The following is a 17,613-nucleotide window of genomic DNA, read 5'->3' as shown; positions in this document are numbered from 1 at the left end:
TGTTAAAAAAAAATTTCAACATGCAATCTTTCTATTTTATGTAAAATAAATGTATTCAAGTCTTCAATAGATTGCGTCATGAGCAAGTTGCAATGACTGCCATTCACCGAATTGACTGTGCAAAATGTGTAAAATAATATATAATATTAAATTGACCCGTATTTTTTTAAAGTACTTTTTAATAAGAATTTGTTCATAAACACACAAAATATTCAAGGAATGTTGTAAATTATAAACACAAATTTGCACTAACATGATTACAATTTTATGATTAACAATAATTATATTTCTTTCATTACATTAATTTGTCCCAATTTTCTTTACAACAACAACAACAACACAGTAGGACAAAGAATAGACTTCCAAGTTTGAAACCTGCATTTTACAACTCCAAAGCCTCATGGTGAGTTTTGAAAGAATTCTCTTTTTAAAGTGCACCTGTCCATTGTACTTGCATAATAGGTTTTGGATTCACAAAAGATAGCTCAATTAATGTCTTCAATGCATGCTTGAAAATAGCGAAACATAAATGCAAAACAATAAAGACAGTTCTCTAAAAGTAAAACATCACAATGTTCAAATATTATTATCTTAGCTTTCATTTTCATTTTGGTCTTCTCCTAAATATACAGTCCTATACTGTTTCTTCTGAAAAGAGATAAATAAGGAAAATGTAATCATTCAATTTGATAGCATTAATAGTACAGATATTTTTATTGTATTTCAACATTATATCTTGTAACTGCAAGGTGTGGCTAATAGTTTCCGATCTATTACACCCGAAAATATTATTGTGAATTACATACCAATTAAAAATGTTTTGAAGTAACTTGCAATGAACTTCTGTACAGAGCTGTAAATGCTTCAGAAACAACTTTTTATGTTTTCTTAAGGAATGCGCTTTCCTGATGATCTTGTAATCATCATGCAAATCAGTGCATCTGTAAATGTTTCAGGAAAAACTTTTAAGGCTCTCTTAAAGAATGCTCTTTCCGCGCAATATTGTAATTATCATGCACTTCTGTGCTCAGCTGTAAATGTTTCAGGAAAAACTTTTAAGGTTCTCTTAAAGAATGCTCTTTCCTCGTAATATTGTAATTATCATGCACTTCTGTGCTCAGCTGTAAATGTTTCAGGAAAAACTTCCAATGTTCTCTAAAGGAATGCTCTTTCCAGGTGATCTTGATGTCTACTCGACATTTTCAAAGCTTGTTCTTTTTGAAAATATTTCAGCTTCAGAAGCAAAAAGTTTGCAAGAGGTTTGTCCAAGGAGTATGTTGAACGATTCTTTTCCAGGAAATCAAAAAATTTGATATAGGAACATGGTTTAAAGTTGCTCAAAGTTATTAAATTAAGAGAACATTAGCATCAAAAATTGAGAGTATTACCAACAAAGACTTAAAAATTGTTTCTGAAATTTTAAAATCCAAGTAAGGAGATACATTTTGGCAGGTGGAGGTTACTTCGAAGTTCATTGAATAGGTATTTTGTTTACACAATATTTCCGTGAAATACTAAATCAGCCCTGGAAATCAATAGCCACACCTTACTGTTTAACTGAAAGTTTAATATTAATAATATACTTACTCAATATTAAACTAAACAAGAAAAAGATGAAAAACATAAAATATATTTTACTAACTAATTAATCAGTAGTTTCATTTAACTGGGTTCTCAAAAAAAAAAAAAAACATTTGTTCCCCAGTGTAAGTTTTTAGAGTTACAAAATATATCTAGTTTATAATTTTGAAAATCAAAACAAACTGTTTATTTAAATTGGTAATTCAATGCAAATACCTAAATTTGTAAACATATTTTTTTCAGTGTTTTAGAATGAAATTTGAATATTACAGAGCATTAGTGAGAAAATTATTAACATGTGAATATTAAGTGAGAGTGCTATTTACATACAGGATACCTTACTTTCGGACAAGAAGAAGAATATTGTGAATCACATTGCAATAAGATTTTTAATAACAAAAATTAAGCTGGGAAAAAATTGATAAAATAAATTATCATGCATACTAAAAGAAAATCAATCAATAAAAAAAGCTTATGTGCAAGCACTAATATTATTTAATGAATCATACAAAATACATTTTAGCCCAATTGAAAAAGTTTTTAGATAGTATCTGAACTTGAGTTGAATGAAACTTTAAAGTGCTTAGTTACAACTATTTTACAATTTTTTAAAGCTATAAGAATTAAAGAATTTATCGACGTAAAATGCTGACTAGCACAACCCATTTTGAACATGACAGAAAAAGCATGTAAGTGAACTGTTGATGAGAAGTTAACATCGCTAAATTTAAGTTCGCAACATTGACTATAGTCAACTCAAAACTATATTTCAAATGAAAAATACAGCAATAAGAATACAGCCCTCTCAAATAAGAATTGTTCAAAATTGTTGAAGAACTAGAGCTGGCGAAGTGCAAGCATTGATTTTTTTTTATAAAGAGATTCGATAAGAACTATACCTTGAAGAATGGACGGTATTGGGTTCGAAGACCTACACTGGCATCAATTAGCAGGTGTCCAAGAGCCTTCCAGGGCCTCAGTTTCCTCCCACTCAAACTCCTGAACGAACATTTTAAATAAATGTTTTCACCTCGCATAATAAAAATAGGTTCATTTTATATGGAACAAAAAATTATTACTTTAAAAAGCAAAAATTTTATTTTCAAAATAAGACCTAATAATAAAAATAAAATAAGTCAGGATGTGTTATGCTTTTTTGAATACAAACTATTAATGGTAGCTTTAGATTTTCAAAGACAAAAAAATTTTTTTGTAAAAAATAAATATTTTTTTTTAACTGTTAATATGGTTTTTTTTGAAAAGTAAAAAATACAATCAGTTGGACCTCTATTTAACAAAATCACTAAATCCCGATAATAAGTTAGTTACAGAAAATCACCTTCTGAAATACTTAAACAACACAAAACAGGTCTAATATTCATAAACACTGGACATAATTAAAACAGAAATAGATACACCTTTATCTTGTAAACTAGTATCTACTATTTATTTTTATAAATCTTAACCATGAAATAAATCTGCATGAAAATCAAGAACAAAGCAAAACATCATCTAGGATCATGTTACATACATTTTCAACTAAAACTAATATTATAAAAGTAATTTTAACTAAATAATAACTTTCAACTAATATTATAAAAGTAAATTTAAGCATACATTACCACAAGCGTTCTTAAGTTTAATTGCTACTGATAAAATCCTCTACTTTTGTCTGAGTTTTTCGTTTGAAATGCAAACAAAAAGGGAAAGGGATTTTACTTTCTATAAAAACGATTTCAAAAATCAATTCAAGGTCATTTCCCAAATAAAATGAGTTAACAAGTTTGAAATGTTCTGAAATAAATTGGGAAATAAGGAAAGTGGATCTCAAAGAATAGTTCGTTAAATTGAAAATTCACTTTGCTATTTTGAAGATACTTTACGAGATTTCCAAAATGTTATTGGTTCCTCAAAAAAATCTCAAAGTAGAGAGATTCGCAAAATGGAAGTTCGTTAAATAGAAGTCCAACTGTATTTAATTTACCATAATGATGATTTTTCAATATAGTCACCATGTATTTCATTTAACGCAGAAGAGTCCTAATAAATTAAGTTTTGTATACTCCATGGAAAACTGACATCACATTAACTCTCAAATGGATTAAAACTTAAAAATAAATCTTTTTTAAATAATTTAGATCAGAATAACATAATTCAAAATAACTTTTTAATTGTATATTTTATTAAATCAAAGAATTAGAACTCAAAGGTAATAATGTGTTGTTATAGTAAAAAATATAATTTATAGGTAATTAAAGTCTAATAAATTGTTTTTAATTAAAGCTTATGGTAATAGTTTGCAGTATTTAAACTATAATTTCTTAATTGATTTTGAATGGCCAATTCCTAAATGGAAGTGAAAATCAGAACTTGATAATTTATATTATTAGAATAGTAATAGCAGAATTGTTAGTTTGAAGAGTTGGTGACAAAAGGAGAAAAAGCTTTTTAACAGTTAAGGGAAAAAGTGTTTCTATAAAAGTACTTATAATATTTCTTAATTTTATTTCATTTATAAATTACTCAAAACAAAACTGTAAGCTAAAAAACTAGACTGTGTGGAAAAAAAAGTTGAAACTTCTCATAACTAAAACTCAATACACGATTTAATCAATATTTCAAGTAAGCTCTAATGTTTTCATTTCAAATAAACTTTAAAAAATTTATACGCTAACATTTCCGTAAAAAATATTAAAAAAAAACAAATATTTATAATTTTAATATAAAATTAAGAAATTAGATCATTGCATATGCTTAAACCAAAAATTATTAGTAAGCAACCAATTTAAATTTTAAAAAAAAGTCAGAAATGCGAACAAATAAAATAAAATTCTATTCAAGAGAAGAAAAAAAAACTAATAAAGCCAACATAATGAATCAAACAGATCAGACATTTAACATTAAAAAAACAAACATAGGACTTATCATTAATCAACATACAGATACCTACAGACCTAGCATAAAATATTTAAAATAAGTATTAATACTATAATTCAAGATATGAGTTTGAAATGAGAAAACTTTTGTCGTACTTTATTATTTCCTATTCTTATTGTGCGAAATTTCCCAAAATCCAGCAAAGATTTCTTTAAAGGTTTCTTCTCATCGCTGAATTCAACTCCAACACTTTGCTCTTCCTCATCCCCTTCAATGCCGCAACTCTCAACAGCGGGAAGTTCGCCATCCTTGGAAGAACTGGATTGGATCAACTTCATGTACTTAAATTCTAATCTGAAAAAGGAATGAATTGAATTCAGTCTAAATTTCACGTAAATATAAAAATTTCTTTTTTGCATTCTACGTTCAAAATAACGACCCTCATGTTCCAGGGTGAAAATGGATGTTATATCAAAAGAGGTTCAAAATTACAGGGAAAAATTTAGGGCTACGGAGTAGCCGTAAACTAAAAAAATTGGGTCAGTTGTTCAATCACGGTTATAATATAGTGAAACTTTGTGTGAATTTTCTTTATGCAGCTTCCTATCCATCACACAAAAAAAGGTTTGAGTGTATTATAAAAGATTTGAAACAATAAATTTCATCACTTATCAATTTAATAAAAAAATTAAGAGCATTTCTCACAAGCTAAACTAATTTGTTTGACATTATTAAGGCAAATATTAAACTAAGCACATTATTAATAAGTTTATGCATTTAATGATTACCTACAGAGGAAGACTGATTTAAATTTAGTTATCTTAGGGTGAAGAAACTCAATTTCTTACTTTCTATTTTTCTTCCAGAAATAAACAACCATGACGAGGAGAAGTACGCCAAGTCCAACTCCAGCCCCAATGACAAGTTGCAGTTGCTTTGGAATCATGGTGCAAGGAATAGTTTTCCTGAAGGTATCCTCTGGCGAACCATTGGGTAATATGCAGCCTTGAGGAGAAATGTAATGGAGAGTTTGCTTACCATTTAAACACTCTCCACGCACAATCTAAAAACAGTAAAACTTTTCATCAGAATTTCAAATGTACACAATAACGATTGCATAAATAAATGGTTGGAGCAAGAATCTTTCCAGCATTACAACTAAAAACAGTTATATACATATAGATATAGCTAAATTAAATTCTAGCACACAAGGGAATTAATAAAAGGTTTCAGCGTATCTGACTTTCTTTATAGAAATATGGAATTAACAATAAAAAAACAGACTTAATTAACTTATCACTAAACTTTGTAAAAAAATTTGAGGGGGTGGGGCATAATTTGAAAGCAAGATGCAAGACAAATTTTAAACTAAGCATATTACTAATTTGTAGTTAATGAGTTTAATGATTACCTATAGAGGAACACTGATTTAAATTTTGTTATCTTAAAGTGAAGAAACTCAATTGATTGAAGATTACTCAGGATTATTGTCTCAAAATTTCTAGTTATTTTAATTAAAAATGGATAGTTATGTAGCATTATAATTACTAGAGTAACTTTAAGTGAGGGTGCAACTTTTAACTTCAAAAGCCATTCTCTTTTTTTTTTTAAATCGATGACAAAACGCACCAATACATTCAATTTTTCTAAATTTTGTTTCATCACATAGCACTACTTTCTTTAATACCTAATCCTTCAGTTTTCCTATCTAATTCTAACTTTTTTCATAGTTTACTACTTTTACTTTACAACTTTTGGAGTGGAAAATATGTACCAAAAGATGGCTATTTTGTAAAAAATATTTTACTCTTTAACCAAAAAATAAGGAACTAGGTTTTATTATTAATAAAATCTTGGTAAAGTTACAGATTTCAGATAATTTTTATGGCACCCAGAATTGTACCAGCAAATTAAAATTTTAATTCACCTTTGTCTAGAAGTGACCTTTTTAAATGAAAGATTTCCAATTTTTCCTTTGAAAAATTTATTTTAAGACTTCATGATATTATTAAGATTTGTATAAAAACATATCGAAAAATATTTATTTTTCAATGAAAAAATATATACAAAAATAAGTTCAGTTTTTTCCTTTTTTACCTAAAAATTATAATCCTGAGATTTGAGCACAACCTGTCTAGAATATCCGAAAACCTCAAAACTGCCTAATTCAGATTTAAAAGCTTTATCTACAGTGCTTGATATTTTTTAATGTAAAATATATTACAAAACACTTAGATGTTAAATCGAATTAAATGAACATTCTTGTAACATTTCAACAACAAAAAAAAAAAAACTACCACTTTTATTAAGCCAGCCTGATATATTGGAAATATTTTTTCACCAGGATTTCTGAGAGTTCTTACCCAACAACTCTTTTTTAAAGCTATTCGTAAAAATTTATCTAATAATTGACTTTGCTTTTTGGAATGAACCTCATCTCTGTTACAAAGATATCCCTTAAAATTAAAATAATTTAAGAAAGAACTTCTTCATTGTTACAATATTATCCACTACAATTAATGTAATTTCAAAAAGAGCTTCATCATTGTTACAATATTATCTCTTATAATTAATGTAATTTACGAAAGAACTTCATCTTTGTTGCAATGTTACCCTTTACAATTAATATAATTTAAGAAAGAACTTCATCATTGTTGCAATATTATCCCTTACAATTAATGTAAAAGAAGGAACTTCATCTTTGTTAAAATATTACCCCTTACAATTAATATAATTCAAGAAATAACTTAATCATTGTTGCAATGATTACAATATAAGAAAGAACAATAGTGCGCCTTACAATTAAAATAACTTGAGAAAGAACTTCATCATACTTACAATGTTATCCTGACAATTAATATAATTCAAGAATTAATTTCAGTTGAACTAACTACAATTTATCAAAGTTCTTACTTGGTAGTCACTTTCAGTGCATACTCTGCATGCAAGCCTTGTTTTCCACAAGAAATGGAAATTGCAACCGTTGCATGTACCATCAGAGCATGAAGATGGGGGTGAAATGACACCATTTCCTTCCATGGTGCTATCACATCTCAGTGTTATGGTGGTGGTCCTACCCTCACTGCAAGCTTGCGTCTTTCTAAAAGAAAGAAGGGAGAGAATTTGAGATTATTCAAAACTTCTTGACAAAGCCTAATTATTTTGTGGCATAGCCAGGGAGGTCTATGGTATTTCAACTACTCTAAAAAACGGATGAAAATTAACAATTAATACACGAAATATTTTTTCGTTATTTTATTGAAAAAAACTTGAAAGAGAGACATGCGGAATAACTAGAGATTTTCAATGAATAATTTTCTTTGAGGATTGCAGTCTGAATTCTTGTTATGGTGCAATAAGTGTACCAGAGGAGTCCATTGTGTCTGGAACCTCCAAAATAAGTAAGAAAATAAACAGTTAATATACGAAAAAATTCTAAGAAAAAGAAAGGCATGCAGAATAACAAGGGATTTTCTATGAATAATTTTCTTCGTCGACTGAACCGAAGCGATAAGTGAACCCCAAAGAACTGAACACTGCCAATTTAATACAAGCGTTGTCATCTTGCGATGAAATTTTTTACTTTTTAAAAATTAGGCTATTAAAAATTCAGCATAACACACAGCTTCTGTTACAACATGTTGAAATAGGAAGTGCGTTCGTGTTTAAATAGGATTAAAACACAACTGAGGGGAAAAAATTAGCCAAGGTAGATTGATAGGATTAGCTTAATTATCCGTGTACCATGAAGATAAATATGTAATTTTGGACGAGATCCCTAACAAAATGGCATCGTCTAACAGAAATATCTCATTGTAATTTTATTTTCATTTAGCCTCATTTAAACTGAAACTTTAATTTAAATATCTTCAAAATTATAAATTGCATCATAATAAAATTTAAAATAGATTTTCATGCTTAAATTGTATTTTGTTTATTTTTGATCTTCATCTTAACCAAAATTTCATAACTCCCAAATGAAATCTCGGCTATGCCACTGCAATCATTGAAACATAAAGTGAAAAAAACAAATTATAAAAATTAAAGCGGAATTCATATTTATTTCTAAATATAATTTCTAGACAAAAACACTTCTCATACGGATTAGGCAAATTAACTAATATCTTTCCAATCAAAATCAGTCATAGTTGAAACTTACTGTTCTACTAAATTGTTTGCTATTCAGTAACATGATTGTACACTTCAGAACAGTCTAGTACGATTTTGCAGAAATTTGGCTCCTTTAATTGTTCTGCTTGGAGAACAAATTATGTTATATAAATAATATAGATCTAGTCGAAACCAGAGTCGGCTGTTCAACGACGGTTATTAAACAAAATTTATAAAAAATTAATTTTATTAATAGCTTTTAATTAATAGCAGTAATATGTTTTTTTATGAGCATTTAAAAAATTATCAGTAATAGCTTTGTTTTTTTTATTTATGCAACAATCATGTATAAACACATTCATGAAGGAGAATGGAAAAAAAACTTTATTATAAAAACATATATTTCTAAAAATAATTTACGTATTACTATAATAAATAAACACTTTCAGGTCATCATGATAAATTAAAACTATTGTAAGTAAAAAAAAAAAGTATCGATAAAACTTATCAGATGCTTTTGAAAAAGACATTTGTTTCAAATATAAGAAAAAAATAAAAATAGATTTGCAGTAGAACCCTGATTATCCGAAATCCGATTATCCAATCCTTCGGTTATGCAATACCTTTTTGAACAAAAGTTTCATCATTATTACCGCTGTTGTTATCCAATTAGTGATTAATTTTTGTGTCACTAAACCAACATTTAATTAAATTCAGTTCAATCCAAATACTAATGATACGCACAGTTCTGAAGTTTCCATGCTAGAAAACAACATCAGGGATGTTTAAGCTGGTGTCACCATACTTTCCTGTCTACTGAAAGTTTATCAATGACCAATCAGCTACTGTTAGTAACTAATTGGAATAAGTTTAATTTCAAAGTAAAATAGTGTAAACAAACTGGTGTTGGATAATCAAGTTTCTACTGTACTTGTTTTTTGTAACTTACTCAGTCGAAGAATAAAAGAAATGGATATCTGACTGTCCTTCAGCACCTAAAAATAAATTTCAGAGAAAAGAAAGAAATATATTTAACACCCAATTCTTTTATTTATGAACAAATATATGTGGAGAGAAATGTATGCACTCAAAATAATGAAGCTATTGTAACGTACGTTGAAAAAAAAGTACTAATATTTAAACTAATAAATTGAAGTTTGTTTATTTTATAAGAAATATATCAAGCTTTTTATATTTCTTATAAACATGCTTAAAATGTATATATACAAACACATAGTCAAACCACAACAATGTTAAATCGAAAGGGGATAGAAAATCTGTTCATATTTTCAGTTCAGAAATATTTTGATGAAAAATGTACAATGCAAAGATATTTTCCATCACTCTGTTAGAAATTTTTAATCTTAAACTTTTATTATGAATACGTAAATTAATATATATTTTGTTTTAATAAATGTATTTTGCACTTTATATTAAATTAATAACTTCTATACAACTCGTAATAAAAAATATAACCAATTACATTAAAAATAAAATATATATGATAAAGGAAGTGAGAAATATTACATTTGAGACGAATTTTAAAAAGTACTAACTTTTGGTGCTCTATTTTTTTTAATTCTCTAGCATCAAATAAAAATTTACCGAAAAGTAACGAACTAATAGGAGTAAACTGATTTGTAGCACAAATGAGTGATGATTACTAAGAAAATAATCGCTAATAGCTCGTTATTTTGGTTTCTTATTCACACATATTTTCCAAAAGGCATCTAACATATCAACTGTATCCAAAATTGAAATTAATTTTCATTTTGCATTAGAAAAGAACAAACCTATTTAATTGCTTCGGAAGCATCCACCAAAAGAACAAAGATCACCCATATTCAACAAAGGATCCATATGGGTGATCATATCTCAGGAAAACATGCTCTTTTTTACATTCAAACTCACGAGGCATTCCGATGAAGTAAAAGAAAACTCTATTCATATTAGAGTAGAAAAGGGTTTATGCAGTTTCCCCTGAATTTTTCAATTCATACAACTCTTATTTGACTGCTGCAATGTTGTAGTTATAATCATTTAATAAACTTACTTTTATAGATATAGAACTGTAAATAATCAGTTTTTCTTTACCTGTCAGGGGGAAATAAATTTTCTGCGCACATTAAATGTAATATTTATTCCAAGGGGAATGAAATTTGAGTTCACTTTAAAGATATTTCAGGTCAAACGTATTCGCGTTAAAAATACAATAATGTATTATATAAGTACATAATTTGATGCAAAATCAATAATAAGTTTATATTAAGCATGTCCCTCCAAAAACAGTCTTAACGAAACATAGAAAATAAAAACATGTATGCATATCTAAAATATTGCACAATGTTGTTGCCAATATTTTAAGAACATGATATTTATGACATTTAGTAACATTTTTGTTAAGATTGTTTAAAAGATCAATATCGTCAAATTTCCACATAATATGATTGGTTTAGCAACATACATAAAATTTTCACAAAGAGCTATACAATACACCAAAAACTAGGTTTCTTGAGACTTTGAGAAAACATCATATTTAAAAAAAACATTAATTTTTATAGTATATGTAAGAGGCGAAAATCAGAGCAGTTTAAAATTTTTTTAAAAAATAAAAAAAAAAACATTTATGATGATAAGACATTTGATGGCAAACATTTATGATGGTTATGATGTTAAAAAATAAAATAAAAATAATAATAAAAAAAAGATAGCAAAAATAATTCAAAAGCATATTTTTAAACCTGACAAGAAATATAAAAATATTTACCGTTTTAAACAATGCTTAAAAGATGAATTGTCATATGATGACCCATGATATGATGATTATTATATGGACTAAGTAAGTGAACCACAATAAATATAAGTTAAACCACACACAAAAAAATTTAATGCAATTTTATAAAGAAATGGTATACATTCAACTCTACAATTTATTCATTCAATAAATATATATTATAGCATTATATTGTTGTACAAAAAGATGTATAAATTTAAAAAAAAAATGGAAATGCTGAAAGTGTAAAATTATGAGATCAAAATAATAAAGATAATCATAAATTCAATAAGAATACAGAAACAGTGTTGTTTAAACTACTCACTTTCAACAAATATATATTAAATTATGGCACTATAATGTTTAAATTTTAAAAACAATTAGAAAGACTGAAAGATTAAAGTTATGGGATGGAGATAATAAATCACTCACTTTCAACAAATTCGTCTACAACTTCGATATTCCCCAGTTTGTGCTTAGTAGTAATACCAACTAATGTGTCGCCAAGGCTATAATAAAATACATTAAATACAATTCAATCACTGTGCCAATCATACATGATTTATTTTAAAGAAAAGTGTCAGTTTGATATTGGATCATAAAAAACACCACAAAGAGAAAATGTTTTACCTTACTGATTGTGTTACCAGGGGGTCTCGGCTTTCACTACTTTGTGATGGTACAACAGTAGCGCGGCATATGAAAGAATTTACCATTTCTTCTGTTTGTGGATCCAAGGACTATAACAATAAAGTGATAAACATATTAAACATTATCAGTTTGAAGGTGATAATTATACTTTTGAAACAGATGAAAAATATTAAGAAGGATTAGTTATTAAATAACGCACGAAAAAATTTTCTTCCGTTTTCTGATCTGAGCATTATAACAATAAAGTGATAAATGCATTTAATGTAAACAAATCAAAATACTATAACTAATTAGTAATGAGATGAAATTTGCTCACAAGAGCTTCCCTTTATTATACAGTAAAAGATCCTTATAAAGCAAACCTAAAAATATGAGGTTTTGTGTTATATAGATCACATATTTTTAAACTTACCTATTAAACATGATTAAAAATTGGCAGATTAAAGATTAGTCTGGAACAGAAAAAGCTTAAAATGCTTTAAAATAATTTTTAGATACAAATACTTAAAAATGTTAATATATTCCTTAAAGTAATTATTATTTAAAGGAAAAAAATCAACATAAGTTCAAGTTTATAACCAATTCTTAAGAGTAGGTTGAAATTTGAAAATCTCATCCACCTTTTTACCACTTTTATAAAAATTAATTTTAGGTAATAAGCTAAATTAATTTCTTTTTAAATATCAACCCCTTAATCCCAAAATTGTCTTATAAAATGTTAAATAAACAGTAAGAAATATTGTTTTTTTTTAAAATTTACGATTCATTTTTGATTTAAAAAAAAGAAGTTTTGAGTTGATTTAGGTTGCATATTTGTGACTTTAACTAACAGTTGATAGTAAGCATTAAACTAATAGTTGATTTAAACTTTATAACTAATGAAAAAAAAATGGAGAATACTAAGGCCAAAAAAATTACATTAAGTAAATGTATTTTTAATTAGTACATGGACTTGATAGCAGGAATCCTTCAGCACTGCAGATTATTTTTCATCTCAGATTTAAAAAACAAGCCTAAATTAATACTGAGAAGAGAGAAAAATTAAATTCTTAAACTTACTCCTCAATTACATTTTGTTTCAGGTAACAAAATTTGTTTAGCAATGTACTTCATTTAAAATTTTTAATTAAAGGAATTTTGAAACATAAAGAATGCCATTTTTCAAATTTCACTTATTTCATTCATTCAAAAGTGTATAAAAACGTTAAAAAAATTAAAAAATTTTAACAAAATTTTTTGTACATAATTGTTGCTCCACACTTTAGATTAAGAACAATAAATTTTTTTTAGACTAATTTAAGAACGTATCGTCTCTTTTTGTCAGTGATGGGCGGGATGACAAATTTTAATTGATGAAGATACTGATGCAGATTGACACAGTAAATTCTGCGAACAGGGACATGGATAAATACAGGGTATCTCGTTTTTGTACCACAACTATTCAATTCCCATTCACTTATACACAATACATGTTTACTTGTTTCAATCTTGCTGTACCTTTTGGTAGATGACGGTTAACATTACACCCACGCTTTCTGGATTATTATAACTCTCTTACTCTTTCCAGATTATATTTTAAATACTCTTTCCAAATACTAAATAGCTCTTTATTTGTAGATTGGTAAAATACTTGGTACTTTACATTAATAAAATATTAGTAAAGGTTTTTTGAGTACTTACATGATAGGTTACATTGTTTTTGCACATAGCTACTGGTTTACCACTTGAACCACATAAAGAAATGTTGAACACATGAAAATACTGAGTACCACTGGCGGTAAATAAGGGACTTCCCCTCACTTCGGTGAACCTGAAATGGTAACATTTTTTTATAAACTTAACGATAATTTCTACAAACACCTAATTTCTAAAAACTAGTTAACTATGTATGAAATGTACTGTCTGAGTAATGTAAATTTGTGCTGTCAATTAAATATGATTCAAAGATTATTACAGACAGAAGATTATTACTAAAAGATTATTACAAACAAATTCCAGGTTGATGATTTTTATATATATTTACAACGCAAGCTGCACTTGATAAATCAGAATTTTACATAACTTTTATCTTATTCATACATAACATATTGACGCTCTAACCCAATTCTTAATGTAAAAGAAAAAATTATCTTGCAAAAAATAAAAATCCCATTATATTTAGTAATAACTTTGCTTTAACATTTTTCAGAAAAAGAATGCACATTAAGTTTTTTCAGTTTAAAGTTCGTTTTTTAGTTTGCATTACTTTTTTTTAAATTAAAAAAATAGATTACATTACAAACCTTTTTTAAAAAAAGTAGCGTAGGGAGAAATGCAACACTATATAAAGGTTTAGTTACGAGTTTATAGCATTCCTAAAGAGAAAAAAATCGTTAAAAAAAATTTGCTCACTTATTATTCTAAGCCAACTTTAGCATTCATTCAACTTTTTTTTCCTTCCAATTTTGAATATTAGTGTAAATTGCTTCCACTGAAATTTGTCTCTTTAAAGTAGTTAAGTAGTGACTGCATTTCAAAAATACTTTGTAATGAAGTAGTAGTTAGCTATAAAAACATGCTTTTTTTAACCACTGCTAAAAGTAGGAAGGTTAATTTTAATTCATCTTACATTATGACCAGAAATTACAAACACAAATTGTTGTTAAATAATTAATGAAAAACATTGAAATTACAAAATAATAATTACAGTGATTCATTATGACTTAAAAGCAGATTCCTTACATGGGCAAAGTAGTTAAATCAAATATTGTTCCATCAAAAAGATAAACTCTGCAATCGCTGTAACATCTCTGTCCATCTTCACTTCTCAAGCCTGGTCCACAAGATTTGCAAGATTCTGGACCCTCAGGAACAGCTTTCCACAAGAAGGTATTGTAAGGGCATGGGAAGCATTCCAGACCATTGGAGTTCTTCATGTAATAACCTGGAGGGCATGGTATGCATCGATTCAACAACCTGCAAAAATTAGTATCATACTCTTAGATTATAAATATACACAAGGGCCATCACTAATGCAATCACTTGATTGTAAAATTAGCCACTATTTAAAATCAAACCAGTAAGAACAGAATCATTACAATATCAAAAATGTTAACAACACTTTTTAATAAAACATTATCATCACTTACTATCACCACTTAATCAAGCATACCCGCCAACTTTTATGATTTTAACAAAATTTTTTCGTGATATGCATGCTTTAATTTCTGATATGTTTTTTTAAACAATTTAAAATATTTATAACAACAAAGAAAAATAGAAAAATCATGTCGAATAACATCACTTTGCTGAATAACATAAAAACTTTTTTTTTTTAGCTTTTCCACTACCACTGTGAAAAATCTCTAGCAAAAAAATTTTACAAGTTGGCAGAAGTAATCTAGATTTCCCAAGCACATGATTTAACATGAAAAACAAATCATGCTACAGGTGAGAATCAGCTGCAAGTGAGGACTAAATTTCTTAGGGAAATTGAAGGCTCAGACTTAAAAAGGAATGAAAGAGAATCATTCATGTACAGAATCTTAATAGAATTTAAATGAAAACTGCAGATGAGTTAAAAAGCATTGCATCTTTCAAGGTCAATGATCATCACTTACTCCTTAACCTTCAGAAATAAGAAAAAATAAACCAAAGAATGGATCGAATAATTCAAACTTATCCCAACACTCGATGTAATGAGGCAAGTTACAAAAGCTTTTGCAAACCTTCATAAGGTAATGCCTGGACAATATTAGTCATCTGTCTTCCAATACAGAAAAAATAAAAGTTATTTCAATCTAACAAAAATTATTTTATTTCATTTTTCCTTAAAAAAAATTGCTGAATTTTAAATAGTTTTTTTTAAAAAAAAAAGTTAATTATTCTTTATTTAGAAATTAAAAATATTGATTTAAAAAAAGGCATAGCTCTATTTGTAAAGTAGGGAACCGATTATCCGGAACAATCGGGACCATCGCTATTCCGGATAACTGATTTTTCCGGTTTTGTGAATCGCTACAAAAAGCCGTGTTTTTTATTGTTGAACCCAACTAAAAAAAAAAATATATATTTGGAAACAATCTTAAAAATAAGAAAAAACGACTAAGTAATGCACTAATGAATATTTCCAAAATGATGGTAAGGTAAACATCTTTCAAAAAAAGAAAGAAAAATCCTAAAATCTTATGAGGAAAAAAATTTTAAAAAATGGCGGGAAAATTTATCGAATTTCATTCCGGTTTTTTGGTTTTCTGATTTCCGGATAACGGGTTCCCTACTGTACAATAAATAGTTACATTTTAGGCAACAATAAATTGTTTCCTAAATTGCACTAATCTAATGCTACACATTATTTCTTATTTCATTAAGTACTTCAGTATTATTTTAAATAAAGAGAAATGAATAAACAGATATCCAAAATAAAAATAAAAAACTAACATTTTACGATAGCAAAAATAGGTATAACTATGTTATTGAATGCAATATATCCAGTAACAGTAAAGCAAACATGAATAAAAATGAACACGCATCTACTATTTAGAAAAAGAATATTGTTATGCTTTGAAAATACCTGCATGTAAGAAGAACAGTTATATAAAATATGTAATATTTTGATAAGAAAAAAAAGATATATTATTTATTTTAAATGTATCCATATGCAATCCTCTCAGTTTAATTTTAAGCTTGCTTTTTAAATCTGGGAAGAAGAAGAATCTGCAGCGCTGAAAGATTTCTGCTAGCAGGTCCATTAACACATTACAATAAAAAAATTCTACCAACTATTAAAGTGTTTTGTTTATTTAAACTTGAAATTTATTGCGTTTAGTAAATATACTCTCAGTAATTTATTCCTTATAAGCACTATCAAAAAATTTGCTCTTGGTATTCAGCTTAAAAAGTATTTAGATGTATTTTTTCTAGATTAATATGGATCCAACTAATATTTCGTGCTTTTGCATTATTATTATTCCTTACTTACTCTACATTCTTTTTAAGCACTGCTTCAAAAAATAATAAAATCAGAACATTAATTGAATAATTAATTTCAAACTTAAACTGCAATAATTAATCAGAGCATTCAAGGCTTCTGTTAACTGGGAAATTATAGTCAACAGAACTTGCACTCTGAATAATTATTTATCCTTTAATTAGTACTATTAACCAATTTGCTTTGAGCTGTAATATCTTAACTAATTAATTTTTATAGTACTTAGTGATGAGTTCTTATATCATTTATGCTATTTCTTATCTTGTTCCTTCAAAGTTAACTGTAGAATGAAATATAACTGTAATTGCATTATATACAACTCAACTTGCATGTTCCTGGCAATCACGTCAAGATGTAACCAGTTCCACGAAAATCATATTTTCATTTTCAATAAACTTCAAGTCTATCTCATGAGAGTATTTCTCAGTACTATTAATACATAAAATAGATTACATGAGCATTCCGCAAAAAAAAATTTAGATGTAATTTTTAAAAATTAAAACAGATGAAACTGTTTATTCTTGCTTCCGTATTTATTACTATACCTTATTTCATATATATGCATTTAAAACAGTTATTCCTGTTTTTATTACTATATTTTTCTAACTAAAAAAATTTATTTAGTATACATAGTACCCGCAGTAGACTGATT

The 17,613-nt window shown here is 27.2% G+C and overlaps 1 protein-coding gene across 2 annotated transcripts in view; it reads right to left on the bottom strand.

The window, feature by feature from the left end:
- Positions 1-325: 325 nt before the first annotated feature.
- LOC107441090 (endosome/lysosome-associated apoptosis and autophagy regulator family member 2) overlaps positions 326-17,613 on the bottom strand; it is a 66,360-nt gene continuing 49,072 nt past the window's right edge. The window contains exons 13-22 of one of the 2 annotated variants that reach the window (XM_043039662.2): positions 14,714-14,947; positions 13,673-13,802; positions 11,972-12,081; positions 11,774-11,850; positions 9,518-9,563; positions 7,372-7,558; positions 5,307-5,521; positions 4,614-4,812; positions 2,481-2,580; positions 326-648 (exon numbers count right to left, since the gene is read on the bottom strand). In XM_043039662.2, the coding sequence (XP_042895596.1) occupies positions 2,524-2,580; positions 4,614-4,812; positions 5,307-5,521; positions 7,372-7,558; positions 9,518-9,563; positions 11,774-11,850; positions 11,972-12,081; positions 13,673-13,802; positions 14,714-14,947 (1,255 nt within the window). In that variant the 3' untranslated portion in view covers positions 326-648; positions 2,481-2,523. The remainder of the gene's footprint in view (positions 649-2,480; positions 2,581-4,613; positions 4,813-5,306; positions 5,522-7,371; positions 7,559-9,517; positions 9,564-11,773; positions 11,851-11,971; positions 12,082-13,672; positions 13,803-14,713; positions 14,948-17,613) is intronic. The other variant, XM_043039663.2, reaches the window with a different exon arrangement.

This window comes from Parasteatoda tepidariorum, chromosome 5, assembly GCF_043381705.1.
Source record: "Parasteatoda tepidariorum isolate YZ-2023 chromosome 5, CAS_Ptep_4.0, whole genome shotgun sequence".
Taxonomy (NCBI): Eukaryota; Metazoa; Arthropoda; class Arachnida; order Araneae; family Theridiidae; genus Parasteatoda; species Parasteatoda tepidariorum.
Note: the sequence above shows the minus strand (reverse complement) of the source record. Positions and strands in the feature narration are given on the sequence as shown.